The sequence below is a fragment of the Plecotus auritus genome (assembly GCF_963455305.1).
Source record: "Plecotus auritus genome assembly, chromosome: 2".
Taxonomy (NCBI): Eukaryota; Metazoa; Chordata; class Mammalia; order Chiroptera; family Vespertilionidae; genus Plecotus; species Plecotus auritus.
This window is the reverse complement of record NC_137771.1, coordinates 107,045,144-107,069,690: the sequence shown is the minus strand read 5'-3', so window position 1 is coordinate 107,069,690 and position 24,547 is coordinate 107,045,144. Positions and strand designations below refer to the sequence as shown.

Below are 24,547 nucleotides of genomic sequence, written 5' to 3'. Positions count from 1 at the left end.
TCTGAACATTATGTTAGCTTTCTGTTTCTGCTTTATCTTTATGTATATAGACCTCTGAGCCTCTTTTAACAGCTCTTCTGCACTTCTTTCCTTCCAGTTCTCTAACTTTGCAGTTTTCTTGAGATGTCAGGCCAGCTATTGGTGACAAAATGTAATTTTTAATATTTCTTGGCCCAACAGGTCCTCAGGGTCTGGCCCAGAGTACTTTCTCATCTGATCTTTTAGACTTGGCAAAATTCAGAAGGCCCTTCTTCTTTGCCTTGCTGAATATTGAAGGCTTTATTTAGGTTCTGAGACCAAGGAACTGCTTCCTTAATCCCTTTAATTATTAGTTTCCTGAGACCTCTCATGTGTCCCCTATGGGCCTTGTTGTTAAGGTCCCACTGGGGTTCCAGGTTTGGAAATCTTACATCTGCTGGAAGCGCACCAGGGCCAGCCAGGTGCTCCCTTTCCCAGATAGCCGTAGCCGACTTCAAATCATTCCTCCTTCTTTTCCTGAGAATAATATTCCCAAGATAGACACTAACTCGGGTCTGTGTATACACTTGTGGGCCCAAAAATGGATCTAGCTGGTCAGCTAAGCCACATGGGTCTTCCAGCAGAGATTTTAACTTTTTTTTTTTTTTTTACACTGTTCCAACTCCTTCTGCCTAGAAAAGCTGGTTTCTGGTGTCACAGGCCTCATGGCCAGTTGGAGCCTTACAGGACAGCCCTCCTCCCAAGGGGGAGGCTAGGATTGAAAATTGCTATCTTGGCTGTTCCCTCAGATTGTTCCAGGTCGCATAGGGCGGGGAAATGCAGGACAAGGGATCTCATTTCTCTGTCTGCCCTTGTTCTCTTTTAGGCTTCTCTACTTTTACAGGGAGAAGGAAAACTGGCCCCTTTCTCCAATAGAGAGAGCATAGTCAATCTCCTCTTGAGTGACTGGACTTTTATTATTAACATACTAGAGGCCTGGTGCATGAAATTCATGCACGGGGGGGGTCTCTCAGTCCGGCCTATATCCTTTCGCAATTCGGGACCCCTTGGGGGATGTCGGGCCTAAACCAGCAGTCAGACATCCCCCTCGCAATCCGGGACATTGCATGCACCAGTGACCATACTTTTCATACAGGTAAAAGGCATCTTGCTGTTGTATGGGCAGCTACATTTTTTTGCCCTGATTATAAAAAGTAGTACCTAACATGATCCTTCTGAGACAGTAATACCATTTTCCCCATTTTATGGGTGGAAAAACTAAAGCAGAGAGAAGTTAAGTAATTGGCTTTGTCAGACTGTTATAAGTGTCAGAATGAGGACTGACCACAAAATGTGCAAGTCAGAGTCTATGCATGTCATCGCTGAATCATCCTGTTTTTTTCAGTGTTAGAGTAGCCTTGCCAGGTTTTAATTTTTAAATCTAAGAGACTGTTCCCAATATATAGGGTAGGGTCCCTAAGCCTGGCCGATGATCAGGGCCTTCTGCAGGGCTACCAGCGGGCGGAGTGATTGGGGGCCCCCATTGGCACCCGCCTTGGCTGGCGACCTGGCACCACTGCTCGCTGGACCCACCCCCCAATCACTGCCGCTGGTTGCCTCCCTCTCGGGGGGGTGAGGGGCAGACGCATCATAGCGACCGGTTGTTCCGCCATTCAGTCAATTTGCATATTAGGGTTTTATTATATAGGATTTATAATTATTACTGAAAAGCTTTATCATAAATCCTTCATTTTAGTTTATATCTATTATATATTAACAACTTTGAGATTTTTAAAGCCTAATTATTACCTAAAGCATTTTCTTGACCAATTTTATAACAGGGATAACTCAGTGTGAAAGTACCATTTTATTTTATTTGACTTTATAAAAACAGGAGTGCCCCTGCTTTACAGCTAGAGGGTACTTCTACCGATCTGCTCCTCCCAGTGTTATGGAGAAAAACAGAACACTGGGGACTAGTTATTGTTATGGGGAATATTAATTATGCTGTTAACCATGTCCTGTTCAAAGGAAGGACGTACCAACCTGACTGGGAGTCGTATGCCCCGGGGACCTGGGAGTCACCTTTGGAATGCGGTCCATCATCATTCAAGAACTGCCTATTTATCATGGAAGCATTAACCTTGTTGTCCAACCAAGCCTGCATAGCTTACTTCCTTATGTAATCTTTTTTCCTATATTCATAAACCAAGTAGAGCAAACTAAAGTCCCTAAAAGATAGAAAGCCAACATTACATTACAGACACACAGACAGAAACCTCACTAGCTAAGAATTTCTGATGGCTACCACCCTGAGAGGGAGAGCAGGAAGAGTCCCCAATATAAAAAATTCTTGGCAGCTGCTGGGACTTCCCTGCAGTCTGTGTCACATGTTCAGCCTCACCACACATAACCAGGTTTCCCCAAAGCGGGACTTGCCTCATCTTTAAACAAATTAAACAAATAACAAAAGAGACACAAAACATCAACAAACACTCTTATACAAGCATGCGCAACACACTAAAAGTTTACACCACAGAGCAGGGTCTTCTGTCCCTGGTTCGGGAACTGCCCCTCCCAAGAATCTCAGCATTGTCCCCAATGGACTATTTTGGGAGAATGTATTTCCTAGGGCTGGAATTTCTGTTTCCCATCCTCGGCCATAAGCTGGTCTCATGGAGAGGCATCTGCATTGCAAGCAGTGATCTAGGCCCTTCTTAAATTTCTTTAGCATACATTTTAAGATAATGGGTTTAGAGGAACTACTTCCCATATTTGTGTGTGTAATCTCTCCCAGTTGAAAGGAGCCACGGGACAAACACAAGGTAACTTTCATTTTGCACAGATTCTCACATTCATATTCACACACCAGTCAGTCCGAGTTTGACTTCCACCCACAGAAAGTCCCTGAACTGAGGCAAATATTTTGCCTAGGAGGTGATCAGTCCCCTCTTCAGCCCCTAAAGGCAGGCCTGAACTCGGACTGGGTCCCTGGGGAAACTTACCAATCGGACGTCTGGTACCACCCATAAATGCTTTACTGTCTTCCTTAGAGTCACTGGAGCCTGGGGTGGGGGTGGTGGGGGGAGTGCCGGGAAGTGGCGGGGAAGAGGGTGGCCTGATTCATCCGAGCCCGGTGAAGACTGGTACCCAGTCAACCACTGGTGGCGCCTTTTCCTTCGTCACAGGGACTCAGTTGAGCAGGCTCAGCTGCATGTTTTGGGTCAGGGAACCAATTATGTTGCAGAAATTACCAGGCGACCGGAAAACACAAATGGGCACTCGGAAGATTCAGGAAAAACCCTATATTTGCAGATGCACTGGTGTGGTGACTCAGGGGAGTCAGTCTCTAAAGCCTGAGTGTTGAATGTGGGGGGAGATTTCCCCTTTATCCCCTGAGTTTCTTTGTCTCACAAATATGGACCAGGCTTCCAGACTTTTTGCTGGCTTTGCAGCCCCCCTCTCTCCCCCGTGGGTTAGAATGGGGGAAGTGAGATTATACCCAAAGGCCTGGCCTGGGTGGTGCCAGCGCTGTCAACCCCCTCCAGGGGTTATGTAAGGTTCATGGTTTATGGCCTCTGTACAATGGAAGTACTCTGGGAAACAGGTTCTGCAAGGCTGGTTAAGCATTAATGATAAGAATGGGGCTTAATTACTAGGTGTACCAGTTACTAATGCGGATTTTGTAATCAGAGAAAACACGATAATTTCAAGAGAAACATCAAAAGTGCTTTATTCAAAGTAATGTTCATCGCTAGCTATACATTTCCCCCATCTTTCAGGTATCATCCCAATAGAACTTTTCTTGTTTTGAGGCAAACTATTCAGAGACCCAATTTTCCACTGCTTCATTCGTTTTGAAGTGCTGCTCAGAAAGTGCGTGTGCCATCAATCAGAACAAGTGGTAATCTGAAGGAGCAAGGTCTCGTGAATACAGCGGGTGGGTTAATATTTCCCAGGCAAGATCTTTTAACGTGTCTTTAACTGGTTTTGAAGTGTGTGATGGTGCGTTATCATGAAGCAAAATTACTTTCCTGTGTCTTCTGGCACATTCTGATCGTTTCACGATCAAAGCATGGTTCAAATTGATTATTTGTTGTCAGTAGCGATCAGTATTAACGGTTTCACCTGATTTTAGAAGCTCATAATACACCACACCTTCCTGATCCCACCAAACACAGAGCATTGTCTTCTTTCCAAAGCGATCTGGCCTTGCAGTCGATGTTGATGGTTGACCTGGATCAACCCATGATTTTGTGCATTTGGGATTCTCAAAATACATCCACTTTTCATTGCCAGTCACAATTCGATGCAAAAAAGACTTTCTTTTGTGCCCCTGAATCAACATTTTACTGATGACTTTTCTGTTTTCCATTTGTCTTTCGTTCAGTTGATGTGGCACCCATTTTCCTTCCTTTAAAATCTTTCCTGTTGCTTGTAAACAATCGAAAATTGTTTGCTGAGCAACATGTAATCTTTCTGCAAGTTGTTTTTGCGTTTGACACGCATCTTCATCCAATAGTGCTTGTAATTGTTGGTCTTCAAACTTTTTTGGTTGACCTGGACGTTCTTTGTCTTTCACATCAAAATCATCACTTTTAAAGCATTTAAACCAGCGTTCACAAGTATCTTGAGATGGAGTATGTTCACCATAAGCTTCCCGAAGTATTCAGCAGCACTTTTTTTCAAAATAAAGTAATGAATTAAAACTTCCCACAAATGCTCTTTTTTTTTGGCACGAAATTGAACATTTTTAAATGTAAAAATATCTATGATGTTAACACCTTCAGCAAATTTAACATATGAAGTTTTGGAGTTTGTTGTCAATACAACAAAATAGCATACATATCAAATCGCTTATATATCAACATATGTGTAACTCCGTCTATTGAAAAAAATCTGCATTATTAACCGGTACACCTAGTATACTAGCAAGTATGTGCCTCAGAAAACTGGTTACTAGCACAGATTCAGATTGCTAGCCCTCAGTTATCTTATATTCCCCCTCAATGTTTTTCTCTCCCTTCCTCTCTCTGAAATCAGTAAAAACAAATCTTAAGGGAGGTTGGAGATTTTAATACCCTTTTCATATAACTGTGGATATTTGATACTACAGTAAAAGGTAGTGTTTCTTGAAAGTTACAATGTAGAATCTGAAACTATATCAGTGAACTTTTTGTCTTCTGTGTACTTGTGGGAAAATGAGAGTCCAAAGGCAAATAGCATCTTAATACTATTATGAAAATAGTTTTGACTTCAGCAACCCCCTGGAAGGTGTCTCAGGGACCCTCTGGGTCCCCAGACTGCATCTTGAGGACCACTAGCTACAAGAAAAGTTGTTTTATCCTTTTTACATCTGAGTTCTTGATACGTTCTTGCCTAAAACAGAAAGCAGAATTAAATTCTGCTACCTTTTGAAAAAGTACAATTTAAAAGAAAGAATCCCTTTTGTAAAATAAAAAAAGTATAATGTAAAGAGTTATAATTTAAATCTGAATATAAAACCAGTCAGTACCTCTGAATTTTTTAGATTTGGGTAATTAATTCATATTGGCAAAATATCTGTTGTTTGGAGGATAGTGTGATGCAGGGGCCAGCAATTTTTTTTCTGTAAAGTTCCAGATACTAAATATTTCAGGCTTTGCAGGCCATGTGCTCTCTAGCACAACTACTCAACTGTGCAGCTATAGTATAAAACAGCATAGAAGATACATAAAAGAATGGACTCAGCTGTGTACCAGTGAAACCTTACTTACAGAAACAAGTACAAGTCCTAGTTTCCCAGCCCTTGGTATAAAGAAAACAGTTTTGCTGGCTTTCATTTGCATTAGTATGCTTGACCCTTCAGCTAGTTTAGAAGGCTTTTTTTTTTTAAACATTGAAAGGTAAGGTAATAATTCTAAAGTTTTTGCATGCTGACGCAAAATTTATTTTTTTAATATATTTTTCTTGATTTCTGAGAGGAAGGGAAAGAGAGAAATAGAAACATCAATGATGAGAGGGAATCATTGATCAGCTTCCTCCTGCACACCCCACACTGGGGATCAATCCTGCAACCTGGGCATGTGCCCTGACTGGGAATCAACCGTAACCTTCCGTTTCATAGGTCAACATTCAATCACTGAGCCACGCTGGCTGGGCCTAATGCAAAATTTAAATAGTCCTCTTTTGAATTTTTGAATTTTTTTTAACAGAATGTTAAAATTATTCTACTTGTTTAAACTAAGCTTTGGGGGAAGAAGTTGGTTTCCTAGCCAGATGACTTCATAGACATTTCACATTCTCTTTTTCAGACAATGATAGTTTGCCAGGTGAAATTGCCTAATGGCTTGCTGGTGCATGGGCCACAGTGCCGTTCTGAAGAAGAAGCCAAGATCAAAGCTGCACTTTTTGCTTTACAACAGCTGGTGAGAACTATTCATGACTTCTCTACTAAGTTTGAATTAATTACTAGAGCTGTTATTGTTGCACTGTCTTACAACTTTTAAATACTTCCATAGGGCTCCTTAGGAGTGAATTTCCCTTTGCCTTCACCGATATTTGCAAATTATCCTCCTGCTGTACCACCTGGAACCATTCCTCCAGTTTTTCACCAACCTACTGGTAAGATAATATTTGGAGTTGCTGTATTTAGAAAGTTCTTTCAAGATGCATCATTTTAAATAAAACAAAAAATTCATATAAGTGTCTAGGGAATAGAAGAAGGAATTGTGAGAAGTTAGCCTGAAAACAGAGCCTACAGATTCATCTAGAAATGTCATTTCCCTCCTACATCCTCTAGTGTGGCTAGAGTAGGACAGCATTTTGTTTTGGGCAACCCCATATTCCTCAGAAGCTGCCAACATGAATTTTGGTTTAAGGAAGACATTAAAAACCTTTGGGAGAAAATAGAGATGAAGGGAATAAGAACAGGTCAGGCTTTGAAGCTGTGGACGTGAAAGACATTGTCCTTCATGATGAGGGAAATGGAGAGTAGAGGGGTTTTTAAGCTAACTGTGTGTTTCTTAATATTCTCTCATAGTTCTCTTTCTCCTTCAAATGTGATGCCTGAGTTATCGAGCAGGTAGCTCCATGTAGCCAGTGGTGACTTCCTAGTGTGGTAGGGCCTGGAAAGATCTCTGGGGACTCAGGCTCTTTTTGTCCAGACTCTTTCATTAATGACTTTGAAAAAATGATGAAACTTCCTTGGGACTCCATTTTCTTAATTATGCTAGATGCACCTAGGATCTCTTTGAGACTAACATTTTACAATTTTATGATTCTAAATCTTAAGTTCATTAAGCATTTCTTTTATCACCCTTTTTTCCCTAATGACCGTTGGCTTCTTCATATCCTAATCATTATCATTTTAAAACCAATAACTTACTTATTTCACATTTAGAAAATTACTTTTCTGAGTCTGCTATATGCCAGGTATTATTCCAGGAGTTCTACATATCTAATCCTCACTAAAAACATTAGAAATGTGAATAATGCTGATTAAACAAGTTATCTTTTTTTGCCTAAACTCCATTAAACTAAAAAATAAGTTATTTTAAAAGTGTAAACCTAGGACAGTTATCGGCAAACTTATTAGTTAACAGAGCCAAATATCAACAGTACAATGATTGAAATTTCTTTTGAGAGCCAAATATTTGTCTTGAAATTCAGAATACAAGTAATAGTCTGAAGAGGTCGGAGAGGAGGGGGGAAATACATTTAAAAGATCAAGAATCAGGCCATGGCCTTGGCTGGTGTGGCTCAATAGAAGAGCATTGGCCTGCTCACTGAAGAGTCACAGGTTCAATTCCTGATCAAGGGCACATAGCTGGGTTGCAAGTTCATTCCCCTGCTCCAGTTGGGGCGCATGCAGGAGGCAACCAAGCGATGTGTCTCACATTAATGTCTCTCTCCGCCTCTCCCTCTTCCTCTCCCTCTGTCTCCTCCCTCACTTTCACTCTCTAAAAATCAATGGAAAAAATATCCTTAGGTGAGGATTAACAACAACAACAACAATCAGGCCCTAGCCAGTCTTGCTCAGTGGTTAGAGTGTCAGCCAATGCACTTCATGGTCACAGATTCAATTCCTGTTCAAGGGCATGTACCTGGGTTGCAGGTTCGATCCTCAAGCGTGCATTCAGGAGGCATCTCTCTCATATCAGTGCATCTCTCTCATATCAATGTTTCTCCATTTCTTCTTTCCTCCTTCCCTTCCTCCCTCCCTCCCTCTCTCTAAAAATCAATGGAAAAAATATCCTTGGGTAAGGATTAACAAAAATTTGTACAAAAAAGAAAGATCAAGAATCAGAATGGTATTTTACTGTTTAGCAGAGGGTCAAAGCTAGAAAGCAGTTGAGCATTGACTCCTGAGGCAGAATTAGTTTCATCTGATTTTTCTGTATAACCATACTGAATCATCTTAATATTACAACTGCTACCAAAGTTGCTTATAGGTATTATTAAGACCTAATTTTCTCAACCTTTTTAGTTTTCTTCATCAGAATTTGTGCATGTATAATTCATAACACTGTATTATGATTCCCCTAATACAAAAATTTCTTAAGGAGCTTAATTTTAATTAAGTTATACTATGGTACAGTTCTAACTGCCTTTATCTCTCTGAAAAGGAAGTTTGAACACAATATATATCTTCTTCAATGGCAGTGTGCTGTGTAATACAGTGGTGCCCACATGCTGCACTGATACTGCCTACATAAGAATCACCTGTTTAGCTTGTTAACAGTACAGATTCCTGGGCCTCTCTGACTCTGGTTTATTAAATCTGAGACTTTGCCCAGGAATCTGTACTTCACAAGCTCCCAAGGTGATTCAGTATGCAACCTTAAATCAGGTTTGGTTCAGTATACAACCTTAAATCAGGTTTGGTTCAGTATACAACCTTAAATCAGGTTTGGAAACTCCTGGTTCAATGTGCTTTTAATAAGAAACAAGATATAATTTTTTTTTAAGAGAGAAGGGAAAGGAGAGGGAGGGAGGGAGAGAGAGAGAGGAGAGAGAGAAAAAGAGAGAGAAACATAGATGTGAGAGTGGAACATCAGTTGGCTGCCTCCTGCATGCCCACTACTGGGGATTGAGCAGGCAACCCAGGCATGGGCCCTGACCTGAAATCACACCAGGAACCTTTCAGTGCATAGGACAATGCTCAACCAACTGAGCCACACCAGCCAGGGAAGATGTAAATTTTTAAAAATTCTTGAGTTAAAAATATTAGAATAGGGAAAAGGAAGATTGTACATGTCATAAAAGTGATCACATTTGAACACTTGGGCTTTTGGGGAGGGTTTTGTAGGCTGGGAACACTATGGAAGCAACTTAGCATTGGGGGCAGGTGAGATCCTTAAGATTTCTCTCTTTGTGTCCTGGCTTTTGTCCCCCAAGAGACAGTTTCAATAACCCTTTATTATTTTTAAAATAGTGCTACAAATATTATTAAAGCTCACATCAGTATATGTTGTTCTTGGCCATTATAGGCCAGACAGCATAATGATAAGCTGACTTATGTAAATTGTTCATAGTCCTAAAAGGGACTTCTGATGTTGAATGTTGTAAGCAAGATTAATCTTAAGTTAAGTGTATGCCCCTTTGCCCAAGTGAAAAAAGCCAAGAAGCATAGCACAAGGAAGTCTTACATTTCAGGGCTTTGATGAGTCCATTTTACTAAAATAGAAATTTTCTGTGATTTTTGACAGCTAATATAATGCCTTCATCATCTCATCTCTTTGGCTCAGTGCCATGGGGAGCACCAGTGCCAGTTTCTGGAAAGCCCTTTCATCATACTTCATATTCTGGGACCATGCCCATGGCTGGGGGAATGGCAGGTGGTGTGCACAATCAATTCATACCTCTACAGGTGAGACCTGGAAATAGAATTATTGTGTTTTAAGAAAATTTCTTAGTGCTCAAAGATGACTGATAATAGAATAATGTGTTTATTCAATAACTAGAGGCCCGGTGCATGAAATTCGTGCGCAGGGCGGGAGTCCCTCAGCCCAGCCTGCACCCTCTCCAATCTGGGACCCCTCGAGGGATGTCCAACTGCCCATTTAGGCCCGATCCCAACCGGTAGGATCGGGCCTAAATGGGCATTCGGACATCCCTCTCACAATCCAGGACTGCTGACTCCCAACTGCTCGCCTGCCTCCCTTCCTGATTGCCCCTAACTGCTTCTGCCTGCCAGCCTGATCACCCCCTAACCACTCCCCTGCCAGCCTGATTGATGCCTAACTGCTCCCCTGCCAGCCTGATTGCCCCTAACTGCCCTCCCCTGCAGGCCTGGTCCCCCCCAACTGCCCTCCCCTGCAGGCCTGGTCCCCCCCCCAACTGCCCTCCCCTGCGGGCCTGGGTCTCCCCCAATTGCCCTTCCCTGCAGGCCCAGTCGCCCCCAACTTCCCTCCTCTGCTGGCCTGGTCACCCTTAACTGCCCTCCCCTGCAGGCTTGATCGCCCCCAACTGCCCTCCCTTGCAGGCCTGGTCCCTCCCAACTGCCCTCCCCTGCTGGCCATCTTGTGGTGGCCATCTTGTGTCCACATGGGGGCAGCCATCTTGTGTGCTGGAGTGATGGTCAATTTGCATATTACTCTTTTATTAGATAGGATTACCTATTCACTGCCAACTAGAAGATCAGTATTGGTCTGGGTCCTGAGATTGTGACCAGTGGTACCAGTCTGGCCTGGTCCCTGCTGTCTGAGTTTATGTTCTAATAAATAATAATAATTGCAGCAAGTAATGATACCCTTTTCAAGCACAAAGTGATTTAAAATCAGGAATATAAATTTTATTTATATTTACGGTACGAAGAATTTTTAGATATTTTATTCATAACTATAAATTCTTTTAATTTCTAAAGTCTCGTTTGGAAATTTATAATTAGAAGTCACAAGTCAGCAAGTGATTGACAAATATTACCAGCATGGTTTATGGTATTTTCTGACAATAGTTTTTTTAGCCTACATTGTTAATCGATGATGCCTTTATTTCTCAAAGGTTACTAAGAAAAGGGTTGCAAACAAAAAGAACTCTGAGAATAAGGAGGCCCAGAGTTCTCAAGCCACCTCACTTCAGACTAGCCAGCCAGGGTCTTCCGATGTCACCAAAGTGATTCCACAGGAGAGTTCATCAGCTCCCTTCAAGTCCTCTCAGATTACTCAGCCTGCATCTTCCTTTCAAGTTGAAGCTGCCTCTCAAGGCCATAGTATGTCTCACCATAAGTCAGCACCCAGCTCTTCTTCAAGAAGAAAATCAAGAAAACTGGCTGTCAATTTTGGCATTTCTAAACCTTCTGAATAAACGTGGTACTTGGAGTTAAATTAATTTATTTCAACCCATCTTTTTATAAATCTATATCGGTGTCTCATAAAAAAATTAGAATTGCAATTTTAAGATAATATGTTTTAATTGAAAAATTTTAACTGTAAGTTGTGGGGCACTTTTCATGCTTTTTAAAAGACTATGTATCAAATTGTGCATCTTAAATATGTGCAGTTTGCTTTATGTTAATTATACCTCACTAAAGCTATTTTTTTAAAAAACTAAATTAAAGCTTGTGGGAAATAATACTAGCAGACTAAGCATTAACATGGACGACTCTGACTACTGGCCTTGTTCTGAACTATGAATTAGACATCATATTGCAATAATAATAAACATTTTTTACACCATCATTGAGGGATAATTAAATGGAGCATGAAAATTGGGCCCCAAGTATAATTTACTGAATATGAATTTCATTTTTATTTTTAATGATGTAACAGAATTGTCAGGAGACTGTCTTTTATGTACATGTATTTTAACGTATCTTCTGTTGTCTTTGTGAGTCTGTTAGACCTGCTGTGAACTGATCACACTGCATGGTGCTGCCAGTTTTGCTTTATTCCAAATTTTGTACCAAAGCAACTTTAGAATACTGGTCAGAATATTTCACTTAACTACTTATAATTATAAATAGCAATCTAGATTTAAGCAACTAATTACAGTATTTGTAGATAATAACCAGCATTTATAATTTTGAATAAAATTAAGTTTCAAAATTTACAGGGTACAATGATTATAAATTAATCTTCCAATAGAATAAAGTAGAAGCTATTAATCATGTTAACTAAAGATATTGCATTATTATTTTGTAGAGCTCACTTTCACAGCTGTAAGAGCTCTATATTGGTCCCCGTTTAGTGCTTCCTGGCTGAGGGAATTCTAGTTCTAATATCCAAGCACATGTATTACAAGCACAATACCATTGTGGTGTGCATTATTTCCATTGTCTCCCTGCTCCTAGCTCTATGCTGCACTGGACAGCACCAGCACTTGGTCTTTGCATGTCTTGTGGGGGGTATTGTTCAAGCTGTGGCTCTAGGATTCTTTTAAAGTTTTTGAAAATTTATCAGTGGTCTAGGGCCTGAATTTTTATATATATTTTTATTCTTTAGTTTTTGTGATGTGTTTATATTTTCAAGGAAGTAAGTTATTGTACTTTTTTAAAAGTTAGAACCACAATTTTTATATGGAGCTCTTTCTTATATCTAACTTCATTGAGTGCATTGGACACTCTGCCATGAGTCTTAGAGTGGTCTCTCTGTTTAAAGTGCTGGCCTTGAACCAAGTGGGTTCCTTTAACTGCTGGTTTCAGAGTTTCTCTAAATGTGAATAGGCTATTTGTATAGTAATAGTGCCTTTAGTATAAGAGGTAAATGTTCATTGCCTATCATATGTTATGGTCATGTGAGTCCGTGTTCTTAATTTCTTTCCTAGATTTACACTTCAGCAGTGTCCAGCAGTTCCTTATTGGGAGTGTTTCTTTTATCTCTAGTGGGATCTTGAGTAATTATACTCAAATAATTCTCAGCGTTTGTCCTTATTGCCTCACAAGCTATTTGTTTTAAAAGGAAATATCTGTTATGGGAATACAATACAAAAAAGTTAAATTGTGACAGTAATGTTCTGTTTAAAGTGTATAATGTTTTTCACCTTCTGTAACTATACAAACTCCAGCTTTCAGTAATTGCCTCCCGCATCACTTCTGTGTAACCACTCTATAAACAGTGCACAGCTCACAGATTTTTTAGATCACAGAGCAAGGAATGCACACCAACTGAAAACTCCAAGAAAAATTTCAGTAAGCATGATGCCACTGAACCCGTGAGGATATTACCGTATCTGAGCAAAGCAAGTTGACGGTTCTATATGGATAGGCAGTAAACATGTTTCTCTTCGTTCCTTCTTCTCTTTTTTAAAAACATGTTATTCTAAAAGTCAAGATTAAAGAGATTAAAAATGGAAGGGAGCTCTGTAATGACTAGGTAGTGGTCAGGCATTGGTCTGTATTCTTCTCCCCATGTAGACTTACTCTAAATGTGGGCCCGACGTCCATAGGAGATGTGCCCTCCCTGTGGGGATAGGCTGTTTTATCTCATGATAATCTTGAGGAGAGTGGATCCATTGGGGAACTTACAGCTTTTCCTTTTTGGGTGGGGCCGACTCAACCACCCCAAAGTTTAGTTATCTGTTTGTTCCATGGTTGGATCTGCTATGGACTTGCTGCAAGAACAGGGGCGATGAAGGCGCTGAAGAGCAGAGCAGGGTCCCCAGATGGCCCCATGTTTCCACATAACTGGAGCAGTTAAATCTAAGTATTCTTGTTCAGTAATGTTTCTTTTCCTTTCTTTTTGAGTGAAGTAAGTGAATTTAGAAGATTGATCCTTCCAGTTTCATTGTTTCTGTTCACAATTTCTGACATTACCTGAGCTTTATAATTTGGCAGAAAGAATGTACTAATTGATTTAAACATTGTGTAGACCAAAGTCTTAAAACATCTGATGATAAAAAGATAAAGATCCTTTTTTCCCCCTATTGAGGGGAGGGATGCAGAACTCGAGGCAGGTTTTTTGTTGTTTACTTCTTTTTCTCTGATCAGGTATTTGCTTTAAATTTAGACTGATACTTCCAAACTCAGTTTTAAGAAGCGCGGGGAGAGAGAAGGTGGTTGGAAGAAGGAAACCAGTTAAATAAGACATGTCCAATCACTGCTTTTTCAGACTATTTTATATCTTCTAGCTCAAGGAAGCAGATAAGCTTTGGGGTCTATTTCATTTACTTTTAAAGCATCTGTTTTATTTCCATGAGTAAATCATACATTTGCATAGTGGTTGTCTTATTTTTACCTTAAGATAGAACTGGAGCTCCGTTGTAGTTCTACCATGCTTCATCTCATTGGTCAGCAGTTTTTAAAATAACTGTACAATAGCCCAGCTTTTTGAGCTTGGTGTTCACCTGTAAACATGATTTTTTCCAATAGTTTCAGCAGTTGCTATGCTGCTTAGGCCCACCAGTTAAGTTCCTATAGATGTTTCAGTCACTTGAAGCCAAATCCCTTTCCCATTTCTAATGAAATAATATGAGAGAATTTGATCCAGTTTGCTTTAAGTTCTTTTATTTCTTTCTTCCCCTTGTTTGTCTTGAGGGTTTTTTGTTTTGGTTCGGTTTGGGTTTTTGCCTCTCATCCCTTACATTTTCTTTTGCCTGCACCCAGTTGCTTCGTAGAGTTTTTTCATATATTTTGATATATGAGTAAGAGTGTGCTGTGTCATCAAAGTGTTCCACAGTTTGTTCATTTAAATAATATGATTAAGTATAATTCATACATGTATATTTTAATTCCTTTCTTTTCTCACATAACTATTTTATAAGTAACTAGAATTTTTCATCAGATCTTATACAGGGCAGTATTTTATTAAAAACTCAAAAGGGAAGAGATTTTGTGCTCATTTTGTAGTTTTTTTAATATCTTTACATTATCTGCAATTAAAGTGTTTTAAACTTGCATTAGAATGGACTTCAAATATATTTTTGTGTTGTTCATTTGTAAATTTATAGCATGAAGTTAGCCTCAAAATGTTGTGCAAAAGGATTTTTAAATGTAAGAATCACTGAAAGAGTTTAAACATTGTACATGTTAAATGTTATGTGGATTTTAATTAAACACTTGAGAATGATTTTATAAGCTGTTTGTTCTTGTATGTTTGCATTAATATCAAAAGTGGAAATATTGCACTTGTCACTTAAATTCCACATCCTTTTACGCCTATATTTTGGATCTATGCTATTTAGTGTAAACTAGCCAGCATGGTTGGTAGGAAAAGACTAAATTATAGATTCAGGTGGCCACTCTTCTGATCTTAGCTCTACTGCTTACTAGTTGTAAATGGGTCATTATCAATTAACATTGGCAAGTTAGGTAAGGTTTATGTACAGTTTCTTTATCTCCTAAGTAAGAAAACAACACCCTTGTGTGGTTAATATGTAGAAGGCACTAGGAGCATAGCAGGCATATTACAGATTTTAGTGAATGAGGCTTTGTCACATGATCTGTTCTCTGAGTCCCAAACACAAATCCTCTGGACAGTGGTGGGTTCCACTTTGTCTTTCCCATGGAATTCCTCTAGTGTCTAGCTCAGCCGTGGGCAAACTACAGCCCGCGGGCTGGATCTGGCCCGTTCGGCTGTTCTATCCGGCCCGCGGAGCCGAAAGAGTGGAGGGTTCTCTTGCTCTCCCCTCCGCTCCTTTACTTTTAATTTATATTAGTTCACACAAACACTCCATCCATGCTTTTGTTCCGGCCCTCCGGTCCAGTTTAAGAACCCATTGTGGCCCTCGAGTCAAAAAGTTTGCCCACCCCTGGCTCATACAGAGCCCCCTGCTTCCCCAAGCGTTTAGGAGCCTCTTCCCTTTCTGTTATTGTTTTTCCTGACATGATCCCCTCTATCTTTTCTACATGCAGGGGAAGGTTCTTACCAAGCCACATAGAAGGAGGCTTTAATTCCTACTCATAAGGCCAGGGAATCTACTGGTACAAGACTAACATCTATACTAATAAAAGGGTAATATGCTAATTAGAACAGATCTACTGGACATCTTCCAGTCGTCCTTCCGGACAAAGCCATGGTGGCAGGGGCTGAGGCAGAGGCAGTTAGGGGCAATCAAGCTGGCTGGGGAGAGCAGTTAGGGGCGATCAGGCAGGCAGAGTGGTTAGGGGCGATCAGGCAGGCAAGCAGGTGAGTGGTTAGGAGCCAGCGGTCCTGGATTACGAGAGGGATGTCCAACTGCCGGTTTAGGCCCAATCCCAATGGGTCCCGGATTGGAGAGGGTGCAAGCCGGGCTGAGGACCACCCCCCGCTGCACGAATTTCATGCACCAGGCCTCTAGTCTTGCTAATAATGTCTGTGTCTCACACTAGAACTCTTATGCATAATTTTACCAAAATCTCCATGGTAGGGGTGGGTGTGAAGGGGTTAAGGAGTGAAGAAAGTCTCTTCCTGCTACATCTGCTTCCAGCTCTGCCTTATATATCTGAGGCTGTTTCTAAGATTGTACTTTACTCAAGAACCCCAAGGAGTCACATTCTGATTTGTTTGGCCACCTTGATCCAGAGAGGCATGAGGCCTGGGACCACCAGTGGAGTCTCAGCTAGCTGCTTTTCTACTACGTTCCCCAGACTGCCAGCTTCCCACACTGAGAGCCTTGGTAACCAAACCTCTTCACCCTAATCTAGAGCATATCTGGGCTTCCTTAATCTTGGTAAAGCAAAACTAAAACTAAAACCCATTCAAACCATCTTAAGAAAGGGAAAGTTGTAAGAATGTGGGCAATATCAAAATCCAATCCAGGAAGTACAACGAAGCTTCTAAGAAACAGAACTTAGGGTGTTACCTTCCACTTCACTCTGTCTTCCCTCCATGGGGTCTTGGCTCACGCATCTGTAGTGTGGATGGGTGGGCAGGTAACCTTCAGGGGCTGCTCCTCCTGGGATGTGGGTTGATAAGGAAATGCCAGCCTCTCAAAGGCAAACAAAAACAACAACCACATCCTGGACCCACAGTCAGTCCATGTAGGTTTTTTGAGGTTTTTGTGGGTTTTTTTTTTTTGTTTTTTTTTTTTTTTGTTTGTGTGTGTGTGTGTGTGTGTTTCTATTTTTTCTTTTTCAAATTTTTATTAAGGTATTATATGTGTACATATCTTACCATTGCCCCCCCCACCCCACTCCCATACATGCCCTCACCCCACAATGTTTTGCATCCGTTGGTTACTCTTATATGCATGCATACAAGTCCTTCAGTTGATCTCTTATTTCCCCCACCTCTCCCTAACCTTCCCACTGTAATTTGACAGTCTGTTTGATGCTTTACTGCCTCTGTAATTATCTTTTGGTTCATCAGTTTATAATGTTGTTCATTATCCCCAAATGAGTGAGATCATGTGGTATTTTTCTTTCATTGACTGGCTTATTTCACTTAGCATAATGTTCTCTAATTCCATCCAGGTGCCTACAAATGGTAGTAATTCCTTCTTTTTTATGGCAGCATAGTATTCCATTGTGTAGATGTACCATAGTTTTCTGATCCAGTCATCTGCTGACGGGCACCTAGGCTGTTTCCAAATCTTAGCTATTGCAAATTGTGCTGCTATGAACATAGGGGTGCATATCTCCTTTCTGATTGGTGTTTCTGGTTTCTTAGGATATATTCCTAGGAGTGGGATTACTGGGTCAAATGGGAGTTCCATTTTCAGTTTTTTGAGGAAACTCCATACTGTTCTCCACAGTGGCTGCACCAGTCTGCATTCCCACCAGCAGTGCACGAGGGTTCCTTTTTCTCCGCATCCTCGCCAACACTTGTCGTTTGTTGATTTGTTGATGATAGCCATTCTGATAGGTGTGAGATGGTATCGCATTGTTGTTTTGATTTGCATATCTCAGATAATTAGTGACTTTGAGCATGTTTTCATGTGTCTCTTGGCCTTCCTTCTGTCTTCTTTCGAAAATATTCTATTTAGGTCCGTTGCCCATTTTTTTTATTGGATCATTTATCTTCCTTTTATTAAGTTGTATAAGCTGCCTGTAGATGTTGGAAATTAAACCTTTATCAGTGATACCATTTGCAAATATGTTCTCCCATACAGTGGGGTTTCTTGTTGTTTTGTTGATGGTTTCTTTTGCTGTGCAAAAGCTTTTTATTTTGATGTAGTCCCATTTGTTTATTTTCTCTTTGGCTTCCATTGCCCTAGGGGCAGTATCACTGAAAAAATTCTTTTGGCATATGTCTGGGATTTTACTGCCTGTGGATTCCTCTAGTATTTTTATGGTTTCCCGTCTTATATTTAAGTCCTGTATCCATTTTGAGTTTATTTTTGTGTATGGTGTAAGTTGGTGATCTAGTTTCATTTTTTTGCATGTATCTGTCCAATTTTTCCAACACCATTTATTGAAGAGACTGTCTTGACTCCATTGTATGCTCATGCCTCCTTTGTCAAATATTAATTGTGCATATTGGTTTGGGTCGATATCTGGATTCTCTATTCTATTCCATTGATCTATATGTCTGTTCTTGTGCCAGTACCAGGCTGTTTTGAGGACAGTGGCTTTGTAATACAGCTTGAAATCTGGTATTGAGATCCCTCCTACTTTATTCTTCTTTCTCAGGATTGCTGTGGCTATTCGGGGTCTTTTTTTATTCCAGATGAATTTTTGGAGAGTTCTTTCTAGGTCTGTGAAATATGCCATTGGTATTTTAATGGGGAGCGCATTGAATCTATAGATTGCTTTGGGTAGTATGGACATTTTGATGATGTTGATTCTACCAATCCATGAACATGGTATGTTCTTCCATCTGTTTACATCTTCCTCTATCTCTTTTTTCAGTGTCCTGTAGTTTTCCGCATATAGGTCTTTTACCTCCTTGGTTAGGTTTATTCCTAAGTATCTTAATTTTTTTGGTGCGATGGAAAATGGGATTGCTTTTTTAGTCTCTCTTTCTGTAAGTTCACTGTTGGTGTATAGAAATGCCATAGATTTCTTGGCATTAATTTTGTATCCTGCTACATTGCCGAATTCATTTATTAAGTCTGTTAGTTTTTTGATGGAGTCTTTCAGGTTTTTTATGTACAATATCATGTCATCTGCAAATAAGGACAGCTTTACTTCTTCTTTTCCAATTTGGATGCCTTTTATTTCTTCTTCTTGTCTAATTGCAATGGCTAATACTTCCAGTACTATGTCAAACAGGAGTGGTGAGAGTGGGCATCCTTGTCTTGTTCCTGTTCTTAGGGGAAATGGTTTTAGTTTTTGCCCATTGAGTATGATGTTATCTGTGGGTTTATCATATATAGCTTTTCTTATGTTGAGGTATGATCCTTCTATTCCCACCTTGTTGAGAGTTTTTATCAAGAAACGGTGTTGGATTTTGTCAAATGCTTTTTCTGCATCAATTGATATGACTATGTGATTATTACCTTTCAATTTGTTTATGTGATGTATCACATTTATTGATTTTCGGATATTGTACCATCCTTGCATTCCTGGGATAAACCCTACTTGGTCATGGTGTATGATCTTTCTGATGTACTGCTGGATCCGATTTGCTAGAATTTTGTTGAGGATTTTGGCATCTATGTTCATGAGGGATATTGGCCTATAATTCTCCTTCATTGTGTTGTCTTTATCTGGTTTTGGTATTAGGGTGATGCTGGCTTCATAGAAGGAACTTGGAAGTGTTCCTTCCTCTTGAATTTTTTGGAATAGTCTGAGGAGGATAGGTTTTAGTTCTTCCTTGAATGTTTGGTAAAACTCTCCTGTGAAGCCGTCTGGCCCCGGGCTTTTGTTTGCCGGAAGCTCTTTGATGACTGCTTCAATTTCTTCCATAGTTACTGGCATATTGAGCTGTTTAGATTCTTCTTGATTGAGTTTTGGAAGGTTATATTTTTCTAGGAATATGTCCATTTCCTCCAGGTTGTCCAGTTTGTTGGAATAGAGTTGTTCGTAGTATTTTTTAACAATCCTTTGTATTTCGGCGGGATCTGTCGTTATTTCACCTCTTTCATTTCTGATTTTGTTTATTTGGGTCCTCTCTCTTTGCTTCTTGGTGAGCCTGGCTAGAGGTTCATCAATCTTGTTTATCCTTTCAAAGAACCAGCTCTTGGTTTTGTTGATCTTTTGTATTGTTTTTTTGGTCTCTATATTGTTTATCTCTGCTCTGATCTTTATTATTTCCTTCCTTCTGCTTACACTGGGCTTTTCTTGTTGCTCTTTTTCTAACTCTTTGAGTTGTTGGGTTAGGTAATTTATTACCATTGTTTCTTGTTTTTTGCAGTAGGCTTGTAGAGCTATGAACTTCCCTCTCAAGACTGCTTTCGCTGTGTCCCATAGATTTTGGATTGTACTGTTTTCATTGTCATTTGTTGCCATGATGTTTTTTATTTCTTCTTTGATCTCTCTGGTAACCCAGTCATGGTTTAATAGCATGCTGTTTAGCCTCCATGTGTTTGATTTCTTTGGGTTGTTTTTATTGTAGTTGATTTCCAGTTTTATGCCACTGTGGTCTGAGAAGATGCTTGATATGATTTCTATCTTCTTGAATTTGAAGAGACTTTGCCTATGCCCCAACATATGGTCTATCTTTGAAAATGACCCATCTGCACTTGAGAAGAATGTATATTCTGTGGCTTTGGGGTGAAATGTTCTGAAGATGTCAATTAATTCCATCTGGTCTAGTGAGTCATTTAGGATTGATGTTTCTTTGCTGATTTTTTGTTTAGAGGATTTGTCCAATGGTGATAGTGGGGTATTAAAGTCTCCTACTATGATTGTATTGCTGTCAGTCTCTCCCTTGATATCCTCCAGGAGTTTTTTTTTATGTATTTGGGTGCTCCTGTATTGGGTGCATATATGTTTACCAGAGTTATTTCTTCTTGTTGGATTGCTCCCTTTAGTATTATGAAGTGGCCTTCCTTATCTCTTGTTATGTCCTTCAGTTTGAGATCTAATTTGTCAGATATAAGTATTGCTACCCCAGCTTTTTTTTCAGTTCCATTTCCCTGGAAAACCTTTTTCCATCCCTTCACCCTCAGTCTGTGTGCGTCTTTTTTTCTGAGGTGGGTTTCTTGTAGACAGCAGATATATGGGTCATGTTTTCTTATCCAATCCATTACCCTATGTCTCCTGATTGGGGCATTTAATCCGTTTACATTTAAAGTTATTATTGATAGGTACTTATTTGTCGCCATTCCTATTCTTTACACCTGTGTTCCTTCTTCACTTCCTATTTCCTTTTTTTTTTTTTACAGCAGACCCTTTAGCATTTCTTGCATTGCTGGTTTGGTGGTAATAAATTCCCTTAGTCCTTTTTTGTCTGTGAAGCTCCTGATTTCACCTTCAATTTTGATTGATAGCCTTGCTGGGTACAGTATTCTTGAATTCAGACCCTTCCTTTGCATGACTTTGTATATTTCATTCCATTCCCTTCTGGCCTGATGAGTTTCTGTTGAGAAATCAGTTGCTAGTCTGATGGGGGTTCCTTTGTATGTAACTTTCTGTCTCTCTCTTGCCGCTTTTAAGATTCTTACTTTGTCGCTGGTGTTTGCCAATTTAATTATAATGTGCCTTGGCGTCGGTCTTTTGGGGTTCATTTTGCTTGGGACTCTGTGAGCTTCTTGGATTTGTGTGGGTTTTTTCTTCTCTATATCAGGGAAATTTTCTGTCATTATTTCTTCAAAGAGGTTTTCTATTCCTTGCTCAGCTTCCTTTCCTTCTGGAACCTCTATTATGCGGATGTTGTTTTGTTTCGTGTTGTCCCTAAGTTCCCTTAGGCTCTCCTCCTGCCTTTTAATTTTTTTTTCTAGAAGTTGCTCTACTTTTATATTTTTTCCCATCTTGTCTTCTAGCTCACTGATGCGGTCCTCTGCTTCTTCTAGTCTACTCTTGATGCTTTCTATTGAGTTCTTTACAGCAGCGATGTCATTTTTCATTTCTTCTTGGTTCTTCTTCATTTCCTCTTGGTTCTTGCTCATATTGTCGAATTTGTCTTCCATTCTTTTCAGCCACCTTATGACCATTTCTCTGAATTCTTTTTCTGGAAGGTTGCTTGCCTCCATTTCGTTTACTTCCTTTTCTGATGATACCTGCTTTTCTTTCATATGCGTGCTGTGTCTTTGTCTCCCCATGGTCTCTCTTCTCTGGGTGTCTGGTTATGTAGTTCTCTCTCTCCTGTGTTGATTTAAAGGCACAAAATACAGCACTACCAGGTACAACACACAAGGCACTGAACAGAAATGTATTCACGATATTAATAAACTCCAATAAAGGTGACCACCAGAGAAAGGCAAATTAGGGGATAGGAGAGAAAGAAGAAGAGGAAAAAGAAAGAAAGAAGAAGAAGAAAAAAGGAGTGTCAAAATGAAATTGGGAAAAGGGAAAAAAAGAAAAAAAAAGTAAGAGAGACAAGAAAGAGACTAAGAGAGAAAGGGAAACAGACTATATATATTTGGGATAAAACTCCAATAGAACAATCACTTATCCCAGCAAATGCCAGCAACAAGTACCTGGGGATTAATACAAGCTACAACACCAACTAATATTGAGTGAGGCAAGGGAAAACAGAAGCACTAAACAAACAAAAAAATAAACAAAAGAAGAATAAGCAAAACAATCTCACAAAAAAGCATAAAAATTCGATATAATCTACATTCAAGCGAACAACAACAAAAGGACAGAGAGAAAAACAATTTTTTGAATAGTTAAGACAGCAAAGAGAGAGGTGTGTATGGACTTGGAGCAGGGGATTGGAGATTAGATATATAAGTAGGGTGAAATTTTAACGGGGGTAAACAGAAAGAATAGGGAAAATCTAAAGCAGGAAAGGGGTAAGATAAACAGGACACCGAAAGGGGAAAAGTGAGGAAGAGAGTGATGGCATAAAGGTAGAGTTGAGATAGAGTAAAATGATGCTAAAGGAAAGATAAAAATAGAATGTAGAACATTAATCCCAAAACAAAATGAAGAGAAAATAAAATGACACACACACAAAAAAAAAGATAAAATAGCAGTAGTAATAATACGGATTGAAAATAAAAATGTAATAATTAAAAAGGTAAAATCAAGTGAGGAAAAAAGAAAAAAATTAGTTTCTTGAGTAAAAGATGCAAAAAATGAAAATAAAAAAATAAAAAATAAAAATAAAATGTGGAGTAGTGAAGGTATTTCACTTCCTCTGTTGTTCTGTATGGCACGCCTGTTTCTCAGTCCGGACAGTATTGCAGTTCCCTGCGTTCCGCTACTCTTCAGTGTTGTAAGCCAGTCCTGATTTTGAGCAGGAGGTGTGTCTTAATTTCTCGTATTCCTTTATTTTTGATTACACAAGAGTCAATTTGTGATTCAGCCCCTGGGTGGCAGTGTTTCTGGATTGACTTCCGGGTTTATCTATGTCCTCTCTTGGGAGTGTTAGAGCCTTCTTTCCCTGTGGCACTCACTACCGGTTTGTGGGAGTGGGCTGTCTCAGAGCTGGCTCTCCGATGGTCACTCCCCGCTCCAATCCCCAGGTTCCAGAAAAACAACTTTCCCCTGCAGTCTCCCAGGGTGTCCCCAACGGGTGATCCTATGTATTGGGCTTAGTAATCAGAAGCAAGAATTTCAAGAGGAAAAAGCCCAAGTGTGCGAACTCCGTGGCTGCGCGTAAGTCTAGCACACCCCTGAAATTCTTAGGGTGTCCCTGCACGTCAGATCAAAATGGGTTGCTTTTTAGAGAGGCCTTCTGTTAGCAGCTCTGAGGACCCCCTTCCACAATCACAGATCACGCCAGCCCCAACAGCCACGGATTTTTCTAGGCACAGACTTCCCTGGTCCTCCAGCTCCCGCAAAACGTGCGTTCCTCTCTCGCGCTGGGACCAGAGACCTCACCTTATCCTAGGCGAAATCTGACCTTTCCGTGGTGGAGTGTAGAGCTCCTCTGAACCCGTGTGTTTGCACCAATTGGGGAGCGTTGTTCTGGGGCTCGCAGCTGTTCCGTGGGTGCCGCAGTTGTGGATTCTCAGGCTTCCAATAAGCTCCACTTTCCGGTTCCAGATGGCGCAGACTCCGCGTCCAAGCCCGCAGCTCCGGGAGGGGACCCAGCCGCAGTGGGAGCTCCCAGGTCAGGGGAACCCCGTCTAGCAGTCTCCCACCTTCTCCTGGAGTTCAGCTGTCCCCCAACCAGCCAACAAACACTCCTCGTATGACCCTCAGCTGTTCTTTCTTTCTGCTCCGGGACAAGGCTCAGAACACGTCTGTCTATTCCGCCGCCATTTTTCTCTCCGGGTTTTTGTTTTTAAATATATTTTTATTATTAATTTTCATAACTGGAATGGGTGAGCCAAGGTTTTTTCCCCGGGGTCGTGTCTCATGATGCTGAAGAATGAGCTCCTCGGACCAGAAGATTTAAGCAAAAGTGTGAAAAATTTATTACAAGTAGATTCAGACTCCCCTCAATGGGCGGGAGGGAGCAATAATGGGCTGCCCATTAAAGCCTTATAGTCCAGGGGTATATATTTGCTACAAGCCTGCTTCTATATCTTTCCGTGTCATCACCTGATTGATTCCCTCAATTGTTCTTGTCCAGCAACGGACCTGAACTTTCCCTGTTTCTGTGTGTTCTTTCTCTGTTCCTATGCTGAACTTTCTCTGTTTCTATGCATTTGTTTACCTGTTGCTGCAGGTCTTCCCTTGTTTTCCCATGCCTCCCTCTTTGAGTCCAGAAACATTTTATTATTTCTGCTTGGTTGGTTCCTGTGGTTAGGC

General features: G+C 40.4%; 1 protein-coding gene across 4 annotated transcripts in view; it reads left to right on the top strand.

The window, feature by feature from the left end:
• XRN1 (5'-3' exoribonuclease 1) overlaps window positions 1-14,946 on the top strand; it is a 218,960-nt gene extending 204,014 nt beyond the window's left edge. For all 4 annotated transcript variants that reach the window (XM_080657184.1, XM_080657185.1, XM_080657183.1 and 1 more), the window contains 4 exons: window positions 6,252-6,365; window positions 6,459-6,561; window positions 9,648-9,808; window positions 10,942-14,946. In XM_080657184.1, coding sequence (XP_080513310.1) covers window positions 6,252-6,365; window positions 6,459-6,561; window positions 9,648-9,808; window positions 10,942-11,244 — 681 coding nt within the window. In that variant the 3' untranslated portion in view covers window positions 11,245-14,946. The remainder of the gene's footprint in view (window positions 1-6,251; window positions 6,366-6,458; window positions 6,562-9,647; window positions 9,809-10,941) is intronic.
• The last annotated feature ends 9,601 nt before the right edge of the window (window positions 14,947-24,547 follow it).